At 41.0% G+C, this 21,372-nt stretch overlaps 1 protein-coding gene across 1 annotated transcript in view; it reads right to left on the bottom strand.

The window, feature by feature from the left end:
- The window catches only part of ATP13A4 (ATPase 13A4), a 37,481-nt gene that overhangs the window by 5,272 nt on the left and 10,837 nt on the right, over positions 1-21,372 (bottom strand). The window contains exons 4-25 of the mRNA XM_053951340.1: positions 19,662-19,732; positions 19,489-19,569; positions 18,573-18,642; positions 17,657-17,791; positions 17,169-17,241; positions 16,399-16,530; positions 15,052-15,222; positions 14,452-14,609; positions 12,820-13,008; positions 12,444-12,505; positions 11,578-11,728; positions 10,912-10,998; positions 10,095-10,248; positions 9,384-9,495; positions 6,971-7,095; positions 5,980-6,143; positions 4,829-4,951; positions 4,118-4,197; positions 3,307-3,349; positions 2,609-2,718; positions 1,733-1,829; positions 931-1,003 (exon numbers count right to left, since the gene is read on the bottom strand). Of these exons, the coding sequence (XP_053807315.1) occupies positions 931-1,003; positions 1,733-1,829; positions 2,609-2,718; positions 3,307-3,349; positions 4,118-4,197; positions 4,829-4,951; positions 5,980-6,143; positions 6,971-7,095; positions 9,384-9,495; positions 10,095-10,248; positions 10,912-10,998; positions 11,578-11,728; positions 12,444-12,505; positions 12,820-13,008; positions 14,452-14,609; positions 15,052-15,222; positions 16,399-16,530; positions 17,169-17,241; positions 17,657-17,791; positions 18,573-18,642; positions 19,489-19,569; positions 19,662-19,732 (2,461 nt within the window). The remainder of the gene's footprint in view (positions 1-930; positions 1,004-1,732; positions 1,830-2,608; positions 2,719-3,306; positions 3,350-4,117; positions 4,198-4,828; positions 4,952-5,979; positions 6,144-6,970; positions 7,096-9,383; positions 9,496-10,094; positions 10,249-10,911; positions 10,999-11,577; positions 11,729-12,443; positions 12,506-12,819; positions 13,009-14,451; positions 14,610-15,051; positions 15,223-16,398; positions 16,531-17,168; positions 17,242-17,656; positions 17,792-18,572; positions 18,643-19,488; positions 19,570-19,661; positions 19,733-21,372) is intronic.

Raw genomic sequence — 21,372 nt, forward strand, 5'->3', positions numbered from 1 at the left:
TGCCCATGTTCTGTTCATCTTCCTGAACTAAACACCTAACCAGGTTATTTGAGCTGGAGAAGGACAGCATTAGCTGACACAACAGGTTTTCCTCTGTTCTTAGGTTTAACAAAATTATCCAGACTTTGAGTTCAAGAGTTATGCACAAAACTTTGATGCAATTCCAGATAAACTACTTACAGCAATGTAGATTTTGGCACCCCAGTGTTGTTGTGGCTGACCTTTTAAGGCTTGATTTCATCAAAGTCTTTTCCTGTTGTCTGTGTTCCAGCATGGGTGGAACCTACCAGGATGTGGTTTTGCTATATGCTTTTCATGGCCCTGTCCTTGCTATTCCTGCTTCTAAAACTCTCCCTGCACTTATTCTGTCTCAATAACATTGTCTTTCTCTTTCTGCCTCAGCACTGGTTTCCCCTCTTATTCTTGGCTTACAGCTCCCTGCTCTGTAGTGTCTAATACCTGTCATTTCTTTCTTCTATTTTCACCTCTTTTCTTTCAGGGCTCTGGTTTACACAGCTTCAAATGTGAGCTGGACTCATAAAAGCTAATCCCTACTTTTTCATTTGGGCATGGAGTCAGGTGTCTTCTTAATCTACCTTCCTAAGTCAACAGGAAAGTGCCTGAATAGACTTTCTACTGCACTTGCTGTGGGTTTACTCCTTGGTCCTAAAGATAGCATCCCCAGTTAGCAACAACCTACACACTCAGCAAATGCACCACTAAGTACTTCCCATCTTTAGGGCTTTTTTCAAACAAGATCCCTCTCCTACTAATCCAAACATCCTGTATTCTACATAGAGGATGATTAGTCTGCAGAAAGCTTGGTCTCCATTTCCTTTCTTTCTCTATGCACAATTATGTATTTCCAAGGAGGAGAAAAATATTTGAGATCATTCTCTCATTAATACATAGGATGACTAAGGGGCTTACTTGTCACACCAATTACGGTGGTAATAGCCAAATCTTGGAACAAAAATTGGTAATTCCCAAAGGCGTTTAGTTGCTGAAAAGAGGAAAACAAAGGAAAAAAATCACAAATCAGACATTTGCCATGGACACGTTTCTATCATCTCCAGAAAGCCGTATTATATCCATGGAGCTACTGCTCTGCTCATTGTTCTGAAATGCTACTCTGCAGATAAGGAGACTACACATTTTACCACCCTGCCAATAGGTTCCTCACCATTGGGTCTGTGGTGAATATTCTCATTTTGCACATTGTTCAGACTAACTACACTTTCAGTTCACTCCAGGCAATAGAAGAGAAGAATATTTGAAGAGACTGCTTTCTCACTGCTGGGTTATTTCTGAGCACAAAGCCCTCCTATCCATCTGGGAGAAAGCCATGAAAAAGTGGTTTAAGGCACTCCAGGGGATTTGCTTACTGTCTAAGCTAATTCATGCTTTAAATGCTGAATAAATTGTAACAGCATATGCTTACACCAGATTCTTCCTTTTCACAGACATATGCCCTCATCCAAAACACCATTCAGTATCTCAGCTTTCTTTCTGGCTGGCTTGGATCTTGAGCCCTCTGGCTGAAGTTAATGGGAAGAACCTTGCCAGTTTTCTGCTGAGGTTACAGGAGGACCATATGATCACACCACAGAAGTTTGCACCTCAGGTAAAGGTAAATCTCCATCTCCCAGTTTCATGTGGCTTTTATGCCCTATTTCTCCTACAAGGAAATAGTAGCTTATGCAGTTCCAGCCAATGTGTTCCCAGTACGTACCCAGTAAAGCAGGAGAACACCAAGGTACTGAATTATGCTGTACAGTGCCATGTACTTGAACATGCAGAAGGAAGTGACAAGAGCAGCACGGCCTTCCCTGTGTGAAGGCACAGATAAAGTACAGCAATTAGGTGGTGGGTCTGTCCTGGTGCCAGTTTTCTCAAAAGGCTGTTGAAAAGAAGGCATGTGTCACAAGCAGAGAGGCCTCTACCAGTATCTTGCTGGGAGGTGAAATAAATAAAATCTGACCTAAATGAAAGTAAAGACTTCACTTGCCGATATCTTGTTCAATGAAATAGCTTGATTCCAGTCACCTGTGTTCTTTAGACTACAATTTACCCCAGCAACCTTTTCTGCTGACATTAATAGTGTAGGTAACAACTCCAAATGAGGAAAAACTTGCAAAGCCAAGCAGCTGCTCAGTAAGCTCAGAACTAACAAGTCCTCTCCTCCTATAGTGAACATACAATATCCAATCAGAATAATGCTCTCTCCCTGGCTCCTCAAACACTCCAGTAAGCAAAATCAGGATCCTGGCATAATAGATGTCATATTTTACTAGCATAGGGTATCAGAGGTAGGACCTAAAATTTTTGTACAGGTTGGCTGGTGGACACTTGATTAATCTATACAGAGCATTGTTCATTTTGTTATTTCTTTTGCATATAAAATATTTTTGATGACATAAAGCTCAACACCCTCCTCTTGTGATAATTAATTCAGATAGGGACTAGGCAAATGGCAATTTCAAGGTGAAAGACATTTATTTTTCTCTAGATATGTATATTGTGACTCGATGGGAACACCCAAGCCTAATGTTTGAGAGGAGTGGGAACTTTGTTCTTTATGAAGTAGGAAGCAAAACCCCATGCTTACCTGATTAGCTCTGGAACACAGGCTATGCTGGGCGTTCGGGATGTGAAAGGTGAAGCCACAGATGCCTCCTGCTCCGACAGTGATATCCCTGCATGTGCCACTTTCAAAGCCTGAAAGTCACATTCCTCCTCAGTGCTCACCAGGAAGACACAGCAACTTACATGTCAGCCAAGCAGTGACCCCCTTATTACAGGATGTGTTCTGTGGCAGCAGTCCCTCTTCACTCTCTGGGTGTGCTCCACCCTGAGGGTTCCTCCAGTGAGATGGCAAGTCCAGGGAAAGAATGGGGATGAGAGCAAGGGAAAATTCATTTTCCACAGACCCCACAGCCATCCACTACCAGCTGCAGAAGACAGGTTTGGCTCTGCCTCCTTTTTTAGCACTTGTTTATTCCCACACTTTATGCAGCTAGTCTAAGTTCTCTGTTTGCTCCCCCCAGGAGAATCTTCTGGTGGTTTTTGCAAGGAAAATGAATCAGTCTTTGAGATCACAAATTGCAAAAATCTCTGCATAGGACAGCTCTTGCATGGAAAGGACCACACAGTGGGATCAGATCCAAATCAATACTGGTGATAGTACAGCTGCTCTGTGAATAAGTGGTACACTCCCATCTCCAGCATGTGCTCAGTTTGGAATATTCTACTGGCATTGCATTAATTTCTCATTTTAAAAATATATTGTGAAAAAAATTCACTTACCCCACAGTCATTGGCTCCATCTCCACACATGCCCACAAAGTAACTAAAAAATAAAGTGATAAGGCAAATGAGGAATCAGACCCTGCTCCATGCAAGTCATTTATGCAAGTCATACAAGATTTTTGTTAAAAACCTTTCTAGAAAGTTAAAGCCTGTCTGGCCAGACAGCAGTTGAGGTGTTCACAACTGCACACACCAAGTTGATAATCTGAAATGGCTTAAAGTTCACCTTGCTCTAGAACAAGGCCTAGGCCTAGCTAGGTGAAATAAGGGTGAGGATCTTCAAAAGACTTGGGAAACAGCTGAACAACAGGCAACAAGATGCTTGTGACTCAGGAATCTCTCTCTCTCTCCCTTTCTCTCTCTCTCTCTATATATATATATCACTGTGACTGTGAACAATCCAGACTGCCCTGCCACATTTTCTAACCCATCACACTGAGCCAGCAGTAGCACTGTAAAAAGGCAGCAAGTTCAGAAAAGCTGCAGTGCTGGGAGAGATTCTTAAAAATCTTGGGGAGACAAATGTCAATCATTCAGGCTCAGAGAGAAATAAAGATGAAGGATGATCTGAATAAAAAAAAAGCCAGGACCATTGAAGTATTTAATCTTTGACAGGTTGCCAAACCAGAATTGAGTTCCGTCTCTTTTTTAATGGACTTTTGGAATTTAATTGCCAACTTGCAGATGTGTGAAGGTTTCAGTTTTGTGCAGTTCCACAAAACTCTATGCTAGACAAAAGCTAGCTCTTACTGGACTCTTTTCAAGCCTGGAAATTCAACAAACAATTTCAAATTCATTAGGAACTTACTCCAGCTTTTGAAACTCTTCTACAAGGCTGGATTTCTGACTAGGAGACATTCTAGCAAAAACTGTTCCATTCAGCAAGAGCTATAAGGAGAAAAATAGGAAATTGTTTTTAAAACAATTGAAGTGACTTCAGTAATAATCTGAATTAAAATCACTAAATATCACATTTATAAACAACTGATTCTAGACTCTGAAGCAGGAAAGGCTGATGGTCAAAGATAAAGGGGATATTAATAAATATTTTTTAAAAGTAACAATGACAATAAGGGCAAGAGGCCTGGTATGCCATTTGAGTTACCTGATTAACACAGATTGCCAGGCAGCTCTAAGAAGAGAATCCATGAGACTATCCTGTCCATGGAACAGACAAGCTATGCTGAATTGCACCATGTATAATATCACATTTTCTCCTGTTCTCCAAAACAGGTCAGAGTCAGTGCTGTGCAAAGGGTAGGGATATGAGCACAAATGTTTTAAATCATGTCCGCACACCTTAAGGCATGCCTGCTCCTCTAATGTGCAGAGAAAATGACAGGGATTTTCAGATCCTTCCCCATATAATAATATCAGAGATTCATCCAGCCCATAAGCATTTCAGGGTTATAATTGTTCCCAAAGATGTCCTGATACAGGTCTCTTCAGCTAATTGGACCAGGACAATTCATATCTCCTGAATGGCAAGGCTACTCCAGTTACATAATCCAGATCTTACCTTTGGAAGTAAGTGCCTGAAATGCTGTGCTACAATTTGGTAAGATTTTCCACTCATGGCAAAATGATACTGGCCTGATCCCAATGACAGCCTGATTCCTGGCTCAGTCTGACTGTCATCCTCCTACAAAATGAGACAGAATGAGTGCTGTGCCCAGACCCTCAAAAGCTATTCTGCATTTGCACAGACACTACTACAGACAAAGTAAAGGACATACTGTGAAGAGGGTGTTTTGAAGGCTCTGGGAGACTTGGATTCAAGCCCCCTTGCCTTTGCTTGGATTTGTAAAGGGATTGAGGCATATAACGCCAGTAACTTCAGTGTTAACTGGGTGTTCGTTGCATGGATTGTTGCATTTGGTAGAATTCATGCAACAGTGCCATTCTGGTGGGCTGCACTGGAGATGAGAGGGACTAAAGACAGCAGATGTGCACCACATCTAAGGAAGTCTTTGTGCAGTGAAACACAAGGCACAAGTTGCTCAGGCTGAGGAACCACTGCAGATATTCCCTGCCATCTGCCTGACTCTGGGCTTCCCAGAGAAGGGTCAGCACCTTCAGACTAACTCTTCTAGAAAGTAACTGGAGAAAGGAGAAAGTAACTGGTCTTTTTCCCAGCTTCTCTGTGGAGATGCTTGATGAAATAAATTTCTTAGCCTGGCTTGCCTATGATTCATTGTGTATATGCTATTTCTCAACAGTGGGTCTGTGTTTTAATTCTGCAGGTATGGGAAAGTGCTAACACTCTACCTGCTTGAACAGGGCTGGTTCATTCAATGCAGCTCCACAGATTTTAAGTCCACATCTACACCATCAAATTTGTCTTGTAGGAAAAGCAAGCATTTATACTGGCATCAGCTAAGCATGCAGGCTAGAGACAAATCCCAGAAATCTTTCTGAGATTTCTTCAAAGCTGGTCTCAAACCCAGCTAGGCAGTTAGCAAAAATGCGTTCACAGGATAAAATGCTAGGAAGTAAGCTCTAGGGGAGCATATTTTTATAAATATCCCCTCTTCATAAACACTCTTCTAGCATATATTCTGGTGGTGAATGGCAGTTCTCTGTTATACTACCATAATCCCATTCCTTGTTTAAAGCATTCCATCCTAGTTTGTTTTCCTGCTGCACAAAACCTGCTTCTGATATGCTCACCAGGCTTCTGTAGTCTTCAATTTTGTTTTCTTCTAGGGATTTCCATGTTACATATGCTGAAAAAGATCCAGGCACTTTATTTGCTTCCACAAGAATCACTCTGTGTGTTGGAGCTATCATGCCAGCATTTTTGGCAACTGTTATAGCTGTCTGAATGTTGTCCCCTACAAAAATCAAAGGAAGTGTTATCTAAACATTTCTGCAGTGAGGAATTGTTTATTCATTAGCCTGAATTCTGAGTTTTCAAATATATCCAGAAGAATTACTAAAATTTCAGTGTCTGTGCATAAGAAAGTTTTTGATAAAAATTAAAACTTCACAGTTAAGGTTTGTCTCAATCAATAAACATATTTTTATTTGGAAAAGAAACATTTTGATCTGGACATGCAGTATGTTCATATTCAGCTCAAAAAAATCCATATGGGGAATGTGCTCCTAGATTATTTGTTTTAAACAAAAAATAGTAAGGGGTCCAGTGCTAAGTTGCTGCTGGTATCTTTGATTCTCATTTATTGGCTATGGTGTATGTGGGCTGAAAGGGGTGAGGCCCACATCTTTGGACAATGGAAAAACTTGGGGTTATTTTATCCAAACCCTGGTTTGGATAGAATAGCCCTTCAAGAAAAAAGAAAAGAATAAAAAAAAGGATAAAAAAAAAGGATAGACAGGTACTGGTAGGCATGAGTTACAGATGTCAAAAGGTTTGGAGATTTGTCCTGAGCACACATGCCCCATTTCTGCTCATTTCAGGAGGCCCTATAAAAAAGGGATCTTGCATGACAAGCCTTTATTAGAATCAGACACAGCCTGGTGAAGTTACCAGGGACAACATGCTTCACCTTATGTCATTATTAAGACACAGATGCTTCTTGGATTAAATATCCTTGCCTGCCTACCAGTGGGGTTGACAACAGCAGACTTTTCACTTAAACATTGGTGGACTCCCTATCTGGGCCAGTGACCACAAAAATAATCCACCATTTTTAGATACCTGTGACCATAACACTCCTGATGCGGGCAGCAGTGAGCTCTTCCAGAACAGGCTTTGTCTCTCTCTTTAATCGATTCTCCATTATCAGCAGACCCAGGAATGTCAGATCAGATTCCACCTCCTCCCTAACAGTCAAAAAGACACAGACAGATTTAATCATTTATTTTACCTTTATCACCACTGGATTTGGTGATAGCCAGTTATAACTATCAACCATCCCACCTAACTCAAAAGAATTAAAATAATTTGTCGATTTTCTGCAGTCCCAGGATGTCTGTCTTTTGTGATGCTATTTCAATACCAGCAGTGCTAATTCAGTACCAGAACCCGAATTTCCTTCAGGGCTCCCAGACTGTGGTGGTCTGATTTGGAAAGTCCCTGCACACTAGACCTTCTCATTTGAGGACTGCACAACAAAGAAACACACCTTAGTTAGTGTCTGCTCCTCTTGACAGCTGGACTTAAGCAAATAGCCAGTGGCAATTTGGAAATTGTTCCCCAGTTTCTTCCAATTCTGTTTCCCCCTACATTTTTCTTTTTGCCTGTGCTATTGCTTTTCTGCAGTTGAACATATGCAGTTGAGAACAGAATTGAGTAGACACCCCACCCCTGAGTCATGAACTAGGGGTCTCTAAGGGACAGATTCTCTGAAGAATCTGAAAAGAAGAAAAGCTTTCAAGCACTCATTTTAGACACCAGGGAGATGCCAAACACTTGCATGGCAGTCAGAGTAGCTGAGTCAGGTGGTGCTTGAATGGTCACTGCTTTCACAGCAGATCTTGTGTTTGACCAGCAGTTTTCTCCTTTCTCTTGGCAGCATAAACATCACACATGGTGTAACTGCATACACAACTGCAAAATCTGGGCCATTTCACACACATTTGCTCATTGGGTTGGATAGGTCTGTTATGACACCAGTCACAAGAGTGAAATAAGCACTTGCACTCTGCCTCAGTGTCATCGGCCCTTTCAGCAAAGCAAAAAACCTCATGAAAAAGCAAGTGACCCTCACCTGATTTAGGACCTACAGCTAGTAAAGAGAGGAGATGCTCAGTAACTGCAGATGTTTCAGAAGTGGTGTTTCTGGAGTATCACATACAAAAGCAAAAGGGTTTTAGAAAAAGCTATATGAATTCACGTGTAAAGGGCTCTTTTGTGACGCTCAGTTTTTACAAAACTAATACCACAAGCATAATAGAAGAGTTTGCTGACTTCTTTAGTAACTAAACAGAGCAAGCGCTAGAAAGCTAAATGATTGAACTAACAGAACAGCAAAATATAGTTTGCTCTGGGCTTTGTGGTTTTCAGAATGCTAACCCTAGCCATAACCCTAACCCTAGGCAGAGCAGTAAAGGCAGCCTTGGGCTAAGGCTGGTTCAAAGGAGAAAGGTGTGGAACAAGGGATATTTTTCCAGTTCTGTCTTCTCATTGGCATGCCTTTTGCAGCTGCAGTGTGCTTGGATCTCTGGGCTTTGTGGTTTTCAAAACCCTAATTCTAGGCATGACCCTAACCCTAGGCAGAGCAGTAAAAGCAGCCTTGGGCTAAGTGTGTTTCAAAGGAGAAAGCTGAGAAGGAAGCCATATTGTTCCAGTTCTGTCTTCCTCTTGGCATGCCTTTTGTAGCTGCAGTGTCCCTGGAGCTCTGGGCTTTGTGGTTTTCAGAACCCTAACCCTAAGTGTAACCCTACCCTAGGTTGAGCAGAAAAGCAGCCTTGGGCTAAGCTCAGTTCAAAGGAGAAAGCTGTGTAGGGAGCCATGTTGTGGCAGTTCTGTGTTTCCCCTTGGCATGCTTTTTGTAGCTGCAGTGTGCCTGGAGCACTGGGCTTTGTGGTTTTCAAAACCCTAACCCTAGGTATAACCCTAACCCTAGGGAGAGTAATAAAAGCAGCCTGGAGCTAAGGCTGGTTCAAAGGAGAAAGCTGTGGAGCAAGCCCTGTTTTTCCAGTTCTGTCTTCCCCTTGGCATGCCTTTTGCTGCCTTTGGGCTGGAGAACAGTAATGGGGATCATCTGCTGCCTTTGCTTAATGGAAGAGTGTGGATAATAAAAAAATTTTGAAAAGACTTCTCTTCAACCGAAAGCATGGGTAAATCTGCAAGGAGAGTAGCGTAAATGATGGAATGAACAGGGGGCATGTGCTAGTCTTCAAAGTCAAATAGGAATATGCTTTCTCTGTAAATTCAGACTTGAGAAAGTTAAGAAATGTGCAAGGATTCTGTGCATGTGCCATAGGAGTGCCCTCTATCTAGTCCCAGACCTATATCCAGATTTAAATCAGATTCCCACTGGCCTGAATCCAACAAAACTCTGTACTATGACTCTGCTCTTGGCAGGGGTGATGTGGTGATGGTGCTTTGTGAGGCACCCCTGGCCCCTGGCTGAACGTGGCCAGGAGCAGTGTTTTTTATGGCTTACCTTGTTAGAGCAGCAGGCAGCTTCCCTGCCTGCAAAGACTTACAGGCCAGGCCAATGACCCGAAAGCCCTGTGCTGTGTAGAGCAGGAGCTTGCTTTCGAAGTTCGATGGGACTGTGCAAAAGAGGAAAACACAGTTTATCACAGCATTTAACTGCTTTCTAATTAAAGGAACCCTTGGAGCATGGAAGGTTTATGTCCCAGAGGACCTGTACACCTGAAGTCTACCTATAGGCCAAGCACATCAAAGAAAGGAGCTTTTGTTCAAAGAAAGGAAATTTTGTTCAATAATAAAATCTTTTCCTCTACTTTATAATTTTGGTCCTAAACTGCAAAGACGTACCTTCTTCCAGGGTCTCATGAATGATATGTGCTTCTCTAAGATGCCCTCCCAAGGTCTGGAGGAAAAAACCCAACTTTTTTGAGGGAGGTGGTCCTGTAGACAACTTTTCCAAATATCTATTCTGCCAGAGACTGTACATCTTATAAAGGAGTTGGTAGTTACTTTTATCTCTTATCTCTCTCAAAACCCTTCTTTGTTGAGAAGGGCTGTGTGAGAGCTTAGCCTTAGACTTGGAATACAACACAGACACTTTTCAGGCTTTACTATAAAGTCTTAGACAGAAATCTCATTTCAGCCTTCCATTTCATTGCCCCATCCAAAGTCACTTATACATATATGTTTCTAGGATGCATTTATAAATGTTTATTACCTGTTTCTGCTCTACACAGCATGGCTACTGTTTCAGGAGCCCCTTTTATGAAGGCCTGTGGGGCCCCACCAATTTCCTGGGCAATGACAGACATTCTTTGCAAGGCCGAAGAAAATGGGAACTGATGCATAATGGTAATTCCTTCCACAGGAGCCTAGGAGAAAAGCAAGTGGATTACATACTCTAGCAAGGATTTTAAACTCAGACTGAAGGATTTTAGGTCTGTCCTTTGGGCCATAGTAAGAAGCTAACAATGTATAATGGGCTAATTTGTTACACTTCGACAGAAATGACTGGTACCTAAAGATGAGATTAAATTTGTGCAGAAATATTTAGCTTAAGCAGTAGGAAAAGTTTGTCGACAATTTTAGCAGACTACAAAATGTAATTTACTGAAAGGAATTTACTAGTCCTATTTCTTTAATAAGACTCTGTTAGGTCTTACACTGGTCTTGCAAAGGGAAAATGGTTGTCAGAAAGTGTCCTACCAGTGTATGTTACCAGTAAGGGTCTGACATCAGCCACCAGACTCCACTGCATTCCCCACTCAGCTGAGCTCAGACTGAGTCTCAAGCCATGAGGACAGGCACATCCCTGAGCTGGACAATCTCTAATGCAGCATCCCCCTGTTTCTCGTGCAAGCAGCAAGCTCCCCCAGGCATCTGTAATCAGAGCAAGGCAATCTCTCTGCAGGCAGTACAGGAAAGTGGGGAAGAGCTCTCTTGGACAAGGACACCCAAGCTTTCCTATACTGAAAGGTAACCCTTACACCGACAGTCTAACTTGATCGTGGATATGAATCTTGCAATTAACTTACAGTGGTGGCTTTAAGTCCAGGTCTAACAACAGTGGCATGTGTGGATCCTTGACCTTCATTCTGGTGTCCGCTGGAATCATCTATCACCTGTGCAGTGAAAGACAAAAATATTTCAGACTGAAACACCAGTACAGCTGAAAGGAATGTCAAGGATCCATTTAGAGCTTTTCCTTGCCCCTAAACAAGGTATCTTGTTCATTCCTGGGAGGGGTCTCTCTAATGTCAAACGAAACACTTCCAATAATGGAAAATCCACTGCCTCTCTCAGCAACCGAGTAGAAAGCCTCAGCAGGTTCACTAAGACACTTCTGTACCCTTGCACAGCAAATAGACTATGTCCTCTCATTGACAATAAATCCTTTATTCATTACAACAAAATTAAATAAAGAAAAATCTTCAGATATAGCATAGACTCAATGAGACAATAATACACAAGAATTTATATTAATGTAGAAAGCTCTGCTCTTGAAGTATTCCACAAATAATATGGATTTTTTATCGTCACAACATGATTGTGAGGAACAAAAATATTTTTTGGTGTCAAAAGAAACCCAAGTTATTTAACAGAATTCCTGAGTTTTTCATAGCTTTGATAGGTATCTGGCTAAACCTGAGATGGCAAGGTTATCTACCCACTGTTTGCATAACAGCAAATCACAGCTTTACCCAGTTAGTGGCCTCAAACATTTTCACATCCAGTGGGTCTCCTTGGATCTTGCCCTCCCAAACAATTAATGAGTGACAAACTGCCAGTGCTTTGAACACTGGCCCCCAAGGCAGGCCATGGTCTGCAGGGAAACTCTGAATATCCTGAAAGCTAAAGCAAAAAAGAACATAAAAGTTACTCTCAGAGAACACCAAACAACCTAAGACTAACAGAAAAAAAATCCTAAATTGGGGGCAGTTAAAGTCTCATCCTGAGCCCACACCACACAGATGTTCTGGGGAATTGTCCTCCCCCATGAACTGCTCCTATAAAGGCTGGGATACACATGCTCAAACCAGGTATGTTATGCCTTGTTAGGAAATCCAATGGGATGGAGAGAGGATCAGATTATTATAAAATATCTTCCTCGAGGCTTGTGCAAAGATTCTTTGAGTTCTGAAGCTGATATAAATTTGAGCAGCTCTGTGTATGCACATTTCTGGAAATGTAAATGGGCAAAATCAAGGCCACTGAAAGAACAGAATGTCAATCTTGTGGGTAACAGTGACTTCATGTCATAAAGGGTTGGGGTTACACTGCAGCTTTGAGATCTAACCCAGACTGTCTACTGAACGCTGCCCAGACATGCTGTGCCAAATACTGGCAACAGTGGTTGTATCTTTTCATGTGGAGCAGGACTCCTGGGATAAGGCAAACAATTCATTTTCCAGGGGAAATGGAAATAAAATTTCAAATCTAAACATGGGAAACTTCAAACTGCTTAACTGTTTAACAATAACTGTCTGTCACATTTGGTCCTTTGTCTAGTAGAAGAATCCAATCACTAACCAAATTTAGATGCTATTTGTGTGTCAAGGAGCCTTACCAGTTTCTTTCAGAGGGCAGCAAGCCCCAGAGATCCAGGCCATCTTCTGTTAAGGTGCCAGTCTAAGTTAAAATGTACACTAAAATTAACTTCCCACATGAGAGCTCCAATAGGAATAAAAAACAATACATATTTTACGAAGTTACTGCCCAGAAAATACCAGCACAGAGCAGAGTAAAAAGACTACCAGACAATGCCTAGGTTCCAAGAAAAACAAGAAATTACCACAGCTTCTGTTCAGACAACAAGAACTAAAGTACAGAGCACTGGTCATTTTGTTTCTAAAATACAATGGAAATGCTCAATCAAACCCCAGCCTCCCACTCCCAGCATGGCTCCATTACCAGTGAGGGCATAACCACCACATAGCCATTACTTTATCAAAGCAGACAAGGTTCAGCTGTCCACACATGTTGATCCTCTGTGGGCTGATGCAAAAGATGCCCTTTTTCTTCAACCTCTGCTGGGTATAAATGACTCCTGTTGTCAAGGCAGCTGGCAGAGCTGGTGGGACAGCAATAGTGATAACATCCAAAGCCTTCTTCACCACTTCTCCTGTCTCCTCCTGACATAATAACAAGGACAGTTATCAGGAAGAGAGTGGCAAGGAATGCTGCTTGCACGGAGCCCTCTTCATTGCTCCTCCCCTCCACTGCAGGTGCTCCAGGCTGTGCTGTTTTCTGCCCATGGTCCACCACATATTCATCTCCATAAGAAATTAATAGGCTTGATTTAACCAGAGGCTTTAAAGCCTCATCACTGCTATAGAGCAGCCTCCAGGCCTTCATCCATTCTCCATGCAAACAAACCTGCCAGCCTCCGTCAAAACACATGTGTTCAGACATGCCAGCTAGATCATTGCACCCTCAGTCAAACCCATTTTCCCATGACACAGCACACAGGAATCTGCTGTCTATATGGGCATTCATCCAAATGCCTACAGGCACAGCTCTGGACTCCATGTTAAGGTGACAGGTGAGACATATGGGATGGTGATGAAAATGAGGGCAGAATGTATGAGCTAATGATTTCTTCTGACCTTATGTTCTAGCAGTTGTGAAAGAAAATTGCTTTTACTTGCAGGAAGAGACATGGAAGTAACAGTTACCTTTGTAAAAGCAATCTATAATTTGGGAGCTTAGAGGTCAGTGTAAAACCAACTGCCAGGATGCTAAGCGTGGACACCGTTATTCTGGGCACTTGATATGAATGCTAAAGAATTAAATGCTTTTCAAACTGGGGTCCCAGGACTGAGACACTGTAAACTAAAGCAAATTTACAGTTCAGAAGTACTTGCAAACTCTCATAGAGATCTACTATTACTACTTCTGAGCTTGGGACTTTGACCACAAATCATGCTGCATTTGATGTACTGAATTTCCGCCATATTCTGGTTCTCCCTTCGTTCATATTTTCTCAGACCACAGAACACACCAGTTTGATCATATTTTGTATCTATTTTATGTTAGAATGAAGTACTTACCATCCACTGTTAGATAAAGACTCATAGAAGAGAAAGCATTTAGTACATCCTATGATTCGATCTTAAAAGTTTGACAAGACAATTTCAGTGGTTGAGATAGCATCAGCATGTATTTACATATTACAATGGGGAAGTTAAATTTAAAAAAAAGAAAAAACTGCAAAGCAGATACAAGAATATGTTCTTAAATATGCTTTCTTTAATATCATAAGGAGAAATAATATTCTGAGCTAATTGATTGTAGATTATTCCTCAGGAGGAAAATTATTCAAAAGCTGAATTACAGAATCAACCTTGCAACTCGTGACTTGGATTTTACATTGGCAGATAATTATCATGGCATGAAATGATTTCTTGAAAGCTTCTGAAAAAGTTCTAAATCAATTAGGCTTTAAAATTTGCAGAACTACTATTTACAGCATAAGTGTTCTCACATTGACTTTGATACATAAGAATGAGTAAACAGTTTTAAAAGGGTTTCAAATGAACCATTTCTCCTGCATATACTCTCCCGGAGTAACTCACCCCATTAAGTGCAAATACACACACTGTGTAGATCATTCCAATGGCTGCAAATGCTATGAGGCACATCAGGAACCGGAGGGCATCTCTGTACAGCTTGAAGTTCATGGGTTTAGGGTAGAGAATGGACCTCACCAGATCTCCCTTGGCTGTGTTGAAACCTGGAAAGACAAATTAAAAGCATTCCAAGGGGAAAATATTTCAAAAAATTCTCTGCAAAGAATGGAGGGCTTCAAAATCATTCATAATTTCTGCAATGTATGAAGGAAGGCCCAGGTATTTCATTTTATTGTATGTGACCTTATCTGCAGAATATAGAAAAGAGTTATTTTTGTCTTAGGGGGAAGGATTTTTTTCAATGTCTTAGAAGCAAAGCAAAATTCTTCTTTGTAATTATATGCTGGCAGTTTTTGTAGAAGTTATGTCAAGCAAAAAGAAACAATGCATAATAACTTAGCCCAGCCCAAGATAATGATTCTCCATTCTCCATCTGTCTGTTGTAAATATGGATTAGTGCCTTTAACTGAATGTGATTTGATACTTTGTCAGACTGTTCCAGTGAAAAAATCATGGAAGGAAAAGTGAACTCAAGTGTTGACTGACCAGTCCGCAGCACCACAGCTTTCACTACTCCTCTGTCATCTGCCTTGGTCTGGATGACCTCTGTTCCACAGAAGAGGACATGTTTTCTGTAATCCTCTGCACAGTACACTCTCCAGGGCTTGAAATTATCAGCTCTGGGTAGGTGGATCTTTGTTACAGGAATACTTTCTCCTAGGGAAGATTAGCTCAGATGAGGAAAAGTACAGTACACTTAATAACAGCCTGCTGACGTTCAAATAAGTACCTAGACATCTAGGTGGTAAGTTAAAGGTATTTACTAGAGAAACCAGTTTACAGAAATTTTACTTTTATATTTTGACATCTTCAGAGTGAATAGAGCTTAAAGCCTAGCAAACAGACTGCCAAAGAGTTTTCCTTTGCATCAGTACAGCAGCTTCATGTAAGTCTGAGAAATGAAAGCAGTCCAAGGACTCCAAAGCCTGACTGTACATGTAAATACTTGAAAAGAGGCCTGAACTGGTGTTGCATGACTGCCTTTGAATGGCCACAAGTTGTTTACCTAATTTCATCCTCATGTGTAGGTCACTACACATTCCCTCAAGCAGATGGGAACATGATATCCCCTATTCTCCCTCTCTAGTAAAAAGGAGAGCCTTTAGCTCAATTCTTGACAGGTGACAACTACCCTATTTATGTCAAAGCAAACACTAAGGTGAAGAAGAAATATTTTGTGACAGATGAAGTTTTCTAAATGAAATGTGTTTCTGGAATTTCTCATTTATATGAAATTTCAGAACTGCCAGTTTCAGTTTGATTCAGACCAAGACCATATTTAAAGACAAGAAATAGAACTGTGACCTCCTCCTGCACCAAAAATCCTGCTTTCCAGTGACCTCTCCCATCCACTGTGTCCTTCACTGCTATCCCAGGAATGTGAGTGTCTGGAGGGCTAGACAGACACTCCACAGTTTGGAGACATTGCAGTGATGAGACATCCAGTGAGTGACAGAAACTCATGCAGCCAGAGTGGACTGTGGGCGCTGTGTAGGAACAACTTTGCTTCATATCCATTTTCTTCTCCTGTCCTGCTCACTTCTCTTCACTGTCCACTCTTTCCCTTCTAATCAGATCAGCTCTTCCTAAATGCTGTACCCCATGAAGGTAGGAAAGGATAAATTGCCCTTCCTAAAGTTCATATTGTGTTTAGACAATTAACAACAATTCAATCTCTATTATATCGAACCAAAAGAATCCCCTGCTCGGCCAGCTCTGGACTGTCTCACACAAAGAGATGTACATGATAACGCCATCCGTCCTGTGTCACTGGCTGAAGCCATGGGGCAATGATGGTGTTCAGGTGGCAAACCTGGGAGGGATGAGCTGTACCTGTCAGCATGCTTTCATTTACAGTGCACTGCCCACTGATCAGGATGGCATCACAAGGCAAAAGGGTTTTGCCCTCTTTCAAAATCAGCATATCTCCAGGAACAAGATGGTGTGATTCCAGCTCTTGGAAACCTGAAAATTACAAGTAATGCAAACTTTGTGCTTCATATATTTCTCTGTAGCAAGGGGGGAAAAAAATACGAGGAACTAATTGCTGAATAGAATTCTTTATAATGGCTGATAAACAAAGGACCACAGCAGGACCTATGTATACAACCTCCAATATTTAAGAAAAGCCTAGGCATTAGTTCCAATTGTAGAATTCCCCCTTATCTACCCAGGATCCCAACCAATGGTTACTATTCCATTGCATTGACCTAACTGAAGAGCCTTGGATCTAAATTTCTTCATGTGACTTCATCTCTTTGGACTGCGCTCTAGATACCTTGACAATGAACAGATTTTGCATGGAGCAATTAGGCGGGCTCACAGGCATTTAATGGGTATGTTGTTGGCTATGTCAGTACTGCTTTAAGAAAAATTACTTAGTTTTCCTTAAATTTTCAGCTAAGGCTGCACTCAATTATTAATATGTTTGATATGCCACAACATATTTCTAAGTCAAATTAACTCTATGTGCAGAAGTAAGTTAACTGAGCTGAGAAACAGAAGATGAAAACCACTTTAGAATAAATCTGGTACTATACATGCATTATATAAATTGCTATAGAAACAAAGTACATTGAAAAAAAGAAGCATAGAGGAGTCACCTTCCTTATTTCTGCAGACAGTGACCATGACGTTGTTATGAGACTCAACCAGTCTGTGCAGTTTAATGGATTGCTATAAATTAAAGAAGAACACACAAAAGTGTTGCATCTTACTTATGTGATACAATTTGTCCACTAACAATTATTTCCTTTTGTTATTTGTGGTTATGAGAGCCTTCAGAAACTGGGCTCCGGCTCTACCAGGAACTATACAACCACTCAGAGAAAGAAATTCCCCACCCTAATTACGGAGAGTGTAACAAAATGTTACCAAGTGAAGCATTGGAATGGGGAAGGGAGGATGTGGGTAAGGTACCACACAGAGATTATGATGACTGGGAGGCCAGGCCATTGCACCTGCTACTACACAATGTCACAGGACTAAACCTCTGAGTAAGTCTTGTAGCACTGTGTGCATGTTGTAACATGCTGGCCTGTCCCAGACATTAAAAGTAAATCTGCCTTGTGGAAAGTGTGAGGTGTCTCACCTTTCTAAGTTCATATACAGTCAAAAATATTGAGAGGAGAGACATGAATATGATGGCATTGGCATACTCCATGTAATCTTCAGCAAACCACAGACACACACTGAACAGCTGGAACACGTAAAATGGATTTAGGACCTGTTTGGAGAGACAGCAGCAGTAAAGAGCTGGCCACATTTAAATGGCCCCAACATACTTAGACAGTCCAACCTGTTAGAAAAGGTTTGAAATAAGAGACATTAAATATTGTGACTTCTGACCCCCTTTGTAATTTTCTTACTAGTCACTTTAGTCTAATCAGATTGGACCAGCTTTATCTGACAGAAGGGACAAATAATATGGACCAATAGGATATTATTTGGGATGTGAATGACTCGACCCAATCCATGTTTTGTTAGCTTCTTACAAGAAATGTAACAAAGGTGAGAGAAGAGCAGATTGTGCTGTGAGCATGTAGCTCATATACGATAAGCACAAAACACTCTGTTTAGGCCATATATAGGCTGTTCCTGTCTGAAAGAGATATTGGTGCTTTGTGTGGTGCTGTGTCAAAAATCATGAGCCCATTGGAGCTCTCTGCAGCCATAGGCATGTACCAGGTACTGCTGTTCACTTAACCTCTGTTGATTAAGAGACAGCCCTTGTCTGGAAGGTTTGATCTCCAGTGCAGCTCGGAACGAGCTCCCAGGACAGAGATACATAGAAATACCAAGCAGACACAGAGGTATGAAGGTGGAGGATAGAGAAAAAGGGAGAATGAAGGAATTTATGATGATTTCATAGAACAGCTTTCAACAGGATTTGAAAAAGAAATGTGCTTGAAGAATGAGTAGTGGGAAGTTAAATCAGATATAGAATCAATTATATGTACACATGGCCTTCCAAGCAGCTTAGAATAAAAGCAACAGAAATGCTTAACCTCTTTGATGAGTAGTTTCCAAATAGGGATCACTGGAACATCAATAGTGTTTGGCCCACATATAACTCTCCTGTTCAGGATAAAGATACATCACTCACAGATAAAATAGTGACAATGTCACTTGCTCAAGAAAATACAGATTTCAGTAGTCCTGAGAGCTTCTTTTGATCCCAGTTTAAAGGCTGGGAGGATATTTTTTTCAAGAAAAATATTTTAAATGTCCCTACAGTGCTTATGACAGAAAAGATGGCTGTACCAGCGACATTTACTTTTGCAGACAAGAGATGTAACACAACCTATTAGGCAAATGTTTCCATCATACAACAATTACTTTGAGAGACCATAAACAAAGGAATTCTGCATCTAAAACTAAAAGATCCAAACCCAAATAATTTTACAAAAAGTTAAGAATGATTGGAATATAAGATTTTATATGAGCTAAGGTCAGGAGCTGGATTTTCAGTATTCAATCAAGTGAAGATTATTTCTCTATAGCAGTTTCATAAATACATGTTCTGTAACTTGCTTAATGATACAGTAGTTTATGAAAATAAGTTCAATGACTAGAATGAGTTGATTTGGAGCTCCAGTGAAGAAGCAAACACACAACTTATCTGCACTCTTCCACAGAGACTTTCTCTTCTCCAAATAAGAACTGCTTAAGGTTAGTTACAGGACATAGTTATTTCCTGAATGAGAACAATAACTGAGACACTGAGATACTTCAAAAACTTTGACAAGGAATAAATAACATTCTTTAGCCCATTTCATTCAATATTTCTATGCGTGGCTGTTTCATCTAAAATTATGTGCATATTAATAAATACTCAAAAAACTCATGGGAAGTGCACCAACAGAAGGAATTTACATCTCTTTGAAATCGGTATGTTGGGTGTTCATGTTTTAAAATGAGTACCTGACATTCTGTTCATTGCAGGTGAGACCGGAACCAAATTTATCATGTATAGCTGAGCAGGTGTACTGGTCTTCTAGGACTCTAAAATAGAAAGGGAGTGTGTTCCTTAGGACATTATTCACAAAAACACTTGACTTCTTCAGAGACTTGTGCAACCAGTGCAGTGAACTCACCCAATTTTCTGGAACTGTTGTGCACAGACATTCCAGACATAGCGGATTTTTTGTACTTGGATAGTTTTCACCTGGAAAACAAGACAGGGACAGCAATGCATGCAACACAGCATGAGACTTGGTCACAGAGTTCATCTAGGCATCCTCACTGGGGTCAAGTACAGGTAAAGGAAATTTTGTGGGGGCAAGGAGGGAGAGAAGACAGGATTACATACAATGACACCCTAGTTGAATTACAGATTGGGATCCCCATCTCAGTGCGGGTTCCAGTAAGCTTTACAGATCTTTAGGTCAAGCAAGTACAAAGCAGTGCTCTTTCTGAAGAAAGGAATAATCTTCACTCTGATCTCACAGAATAAATGTAAGAGATCACTGATGACATGGTGGATACAGAGGCAGCTGAAAAAGACTGTCTTCAGCCAACAACTCCTTTGTCTTCTGTCTGGCTTTGGTGAAAGCAGGGGGTTTTGGGCCATTTCCAAGCATGGTGCTGAGTCCTTCAGCTAAACAGATGTGCCAACAGACAAGAAAGGCCATCCCAGGATACTGAGTCACTGCTAATGCTAAGCCCTTGCAGAGCAGTTACCCATTAGGAACACACGCTGTCATTTATAACTTGCAAGAGGAGTCTGTCCTGTCCTGCACAACAATAACAAAGCCTATTAGAGATAATGGCACTTCCTATCAGCTGGCAGAAGGCAGGGCTATACACCTGTACACATGAGTGATAAAGAAATCAGCTCCAGGGAACTCTCCCTGCCCAGCGCAATGAGCATTATTATGGGCCAATGAAATCTAGACTCAGCTCATCCACCGACTCAAAATGGAGCTATAGCCACAGTCATTAACTTAACAAGAGGTCTGAAGTTAGGATTTCATGCAGTAGGAGCTGAAATATCTGCAACGCTAAAAACTGGAGTGAGAAACAAGGGATCAGTGCCCTGTCGGAAGAGGTCCTTGGACAGCTCTTGGGCACTACACAGAACTCTGTGCACTTAGGTAGCTTAAATGGCAAAACCACTTTATAATTGACTTACAAGTAGGGGCTTTTGAATTGCTAGGGAAGGATTAAACTGTTCTCTCTTTGCTGCTTTGAAATCTGGTCTTTTCTATTTAGATGTTTTGATTGATATGAAAGTGGTGTTCAAAGGGCCTATTATTTGAGGCTATATTTGGCTTTTTTATGTTACTAATTTGATCCTCAAAAGAATGTTACAGACCTGTCTCCACTTTCTTCATATTGTGCCAGTTGATTAAACTAGTTGGCTCTACAGTTTCCTATGTACATTAATATATATCCACAGCAGAAATAACAACAGCTTTGCTCAGCTAAAGTTAGCTTTATATTGAAAATATTTACTAAAAAATGTTGTAGATATAAAAAGAAATTTTAGTAAGCTAGAAATTTATTTCCTGAAAGAGAAAATAGCTCTTTTCTGGATTCCTCAGTGCAGTGCTCTAGTATCTATAATCAAGAGCCAGATATTAGTAAACATATCATTTTGCATTCCTATTGCTCACACAAACTTAACATGTAATGCTAAGCAAGGCACATAGCTGAGCCGTCTGGTACATATTTTAGACATGGAATAATTACATTTACTCAGCTCATGAGGGACATTGAGATCTGCTAGGATCAATCCATCATCTACCTTCTCCCCAGTGTCTCACTGGGATCTCATATCTATGGGACTGGCAGACACCAGAATAC

The sequence above is a fragment of the Vidua chalybeata genome, chromosome 10 (genome assembly GCF_026979565.1).
Source record: "Vidua chalybeata isolate OUT-0048 chromosome 10, bVidCha1 merged haplotype, whole genome shotgun sequence".
NCBI lineage: Eukaryota > Metazoa > Chordata > Aves > Passeriformes > Viduidae > Vidua > Vidua chalybeata.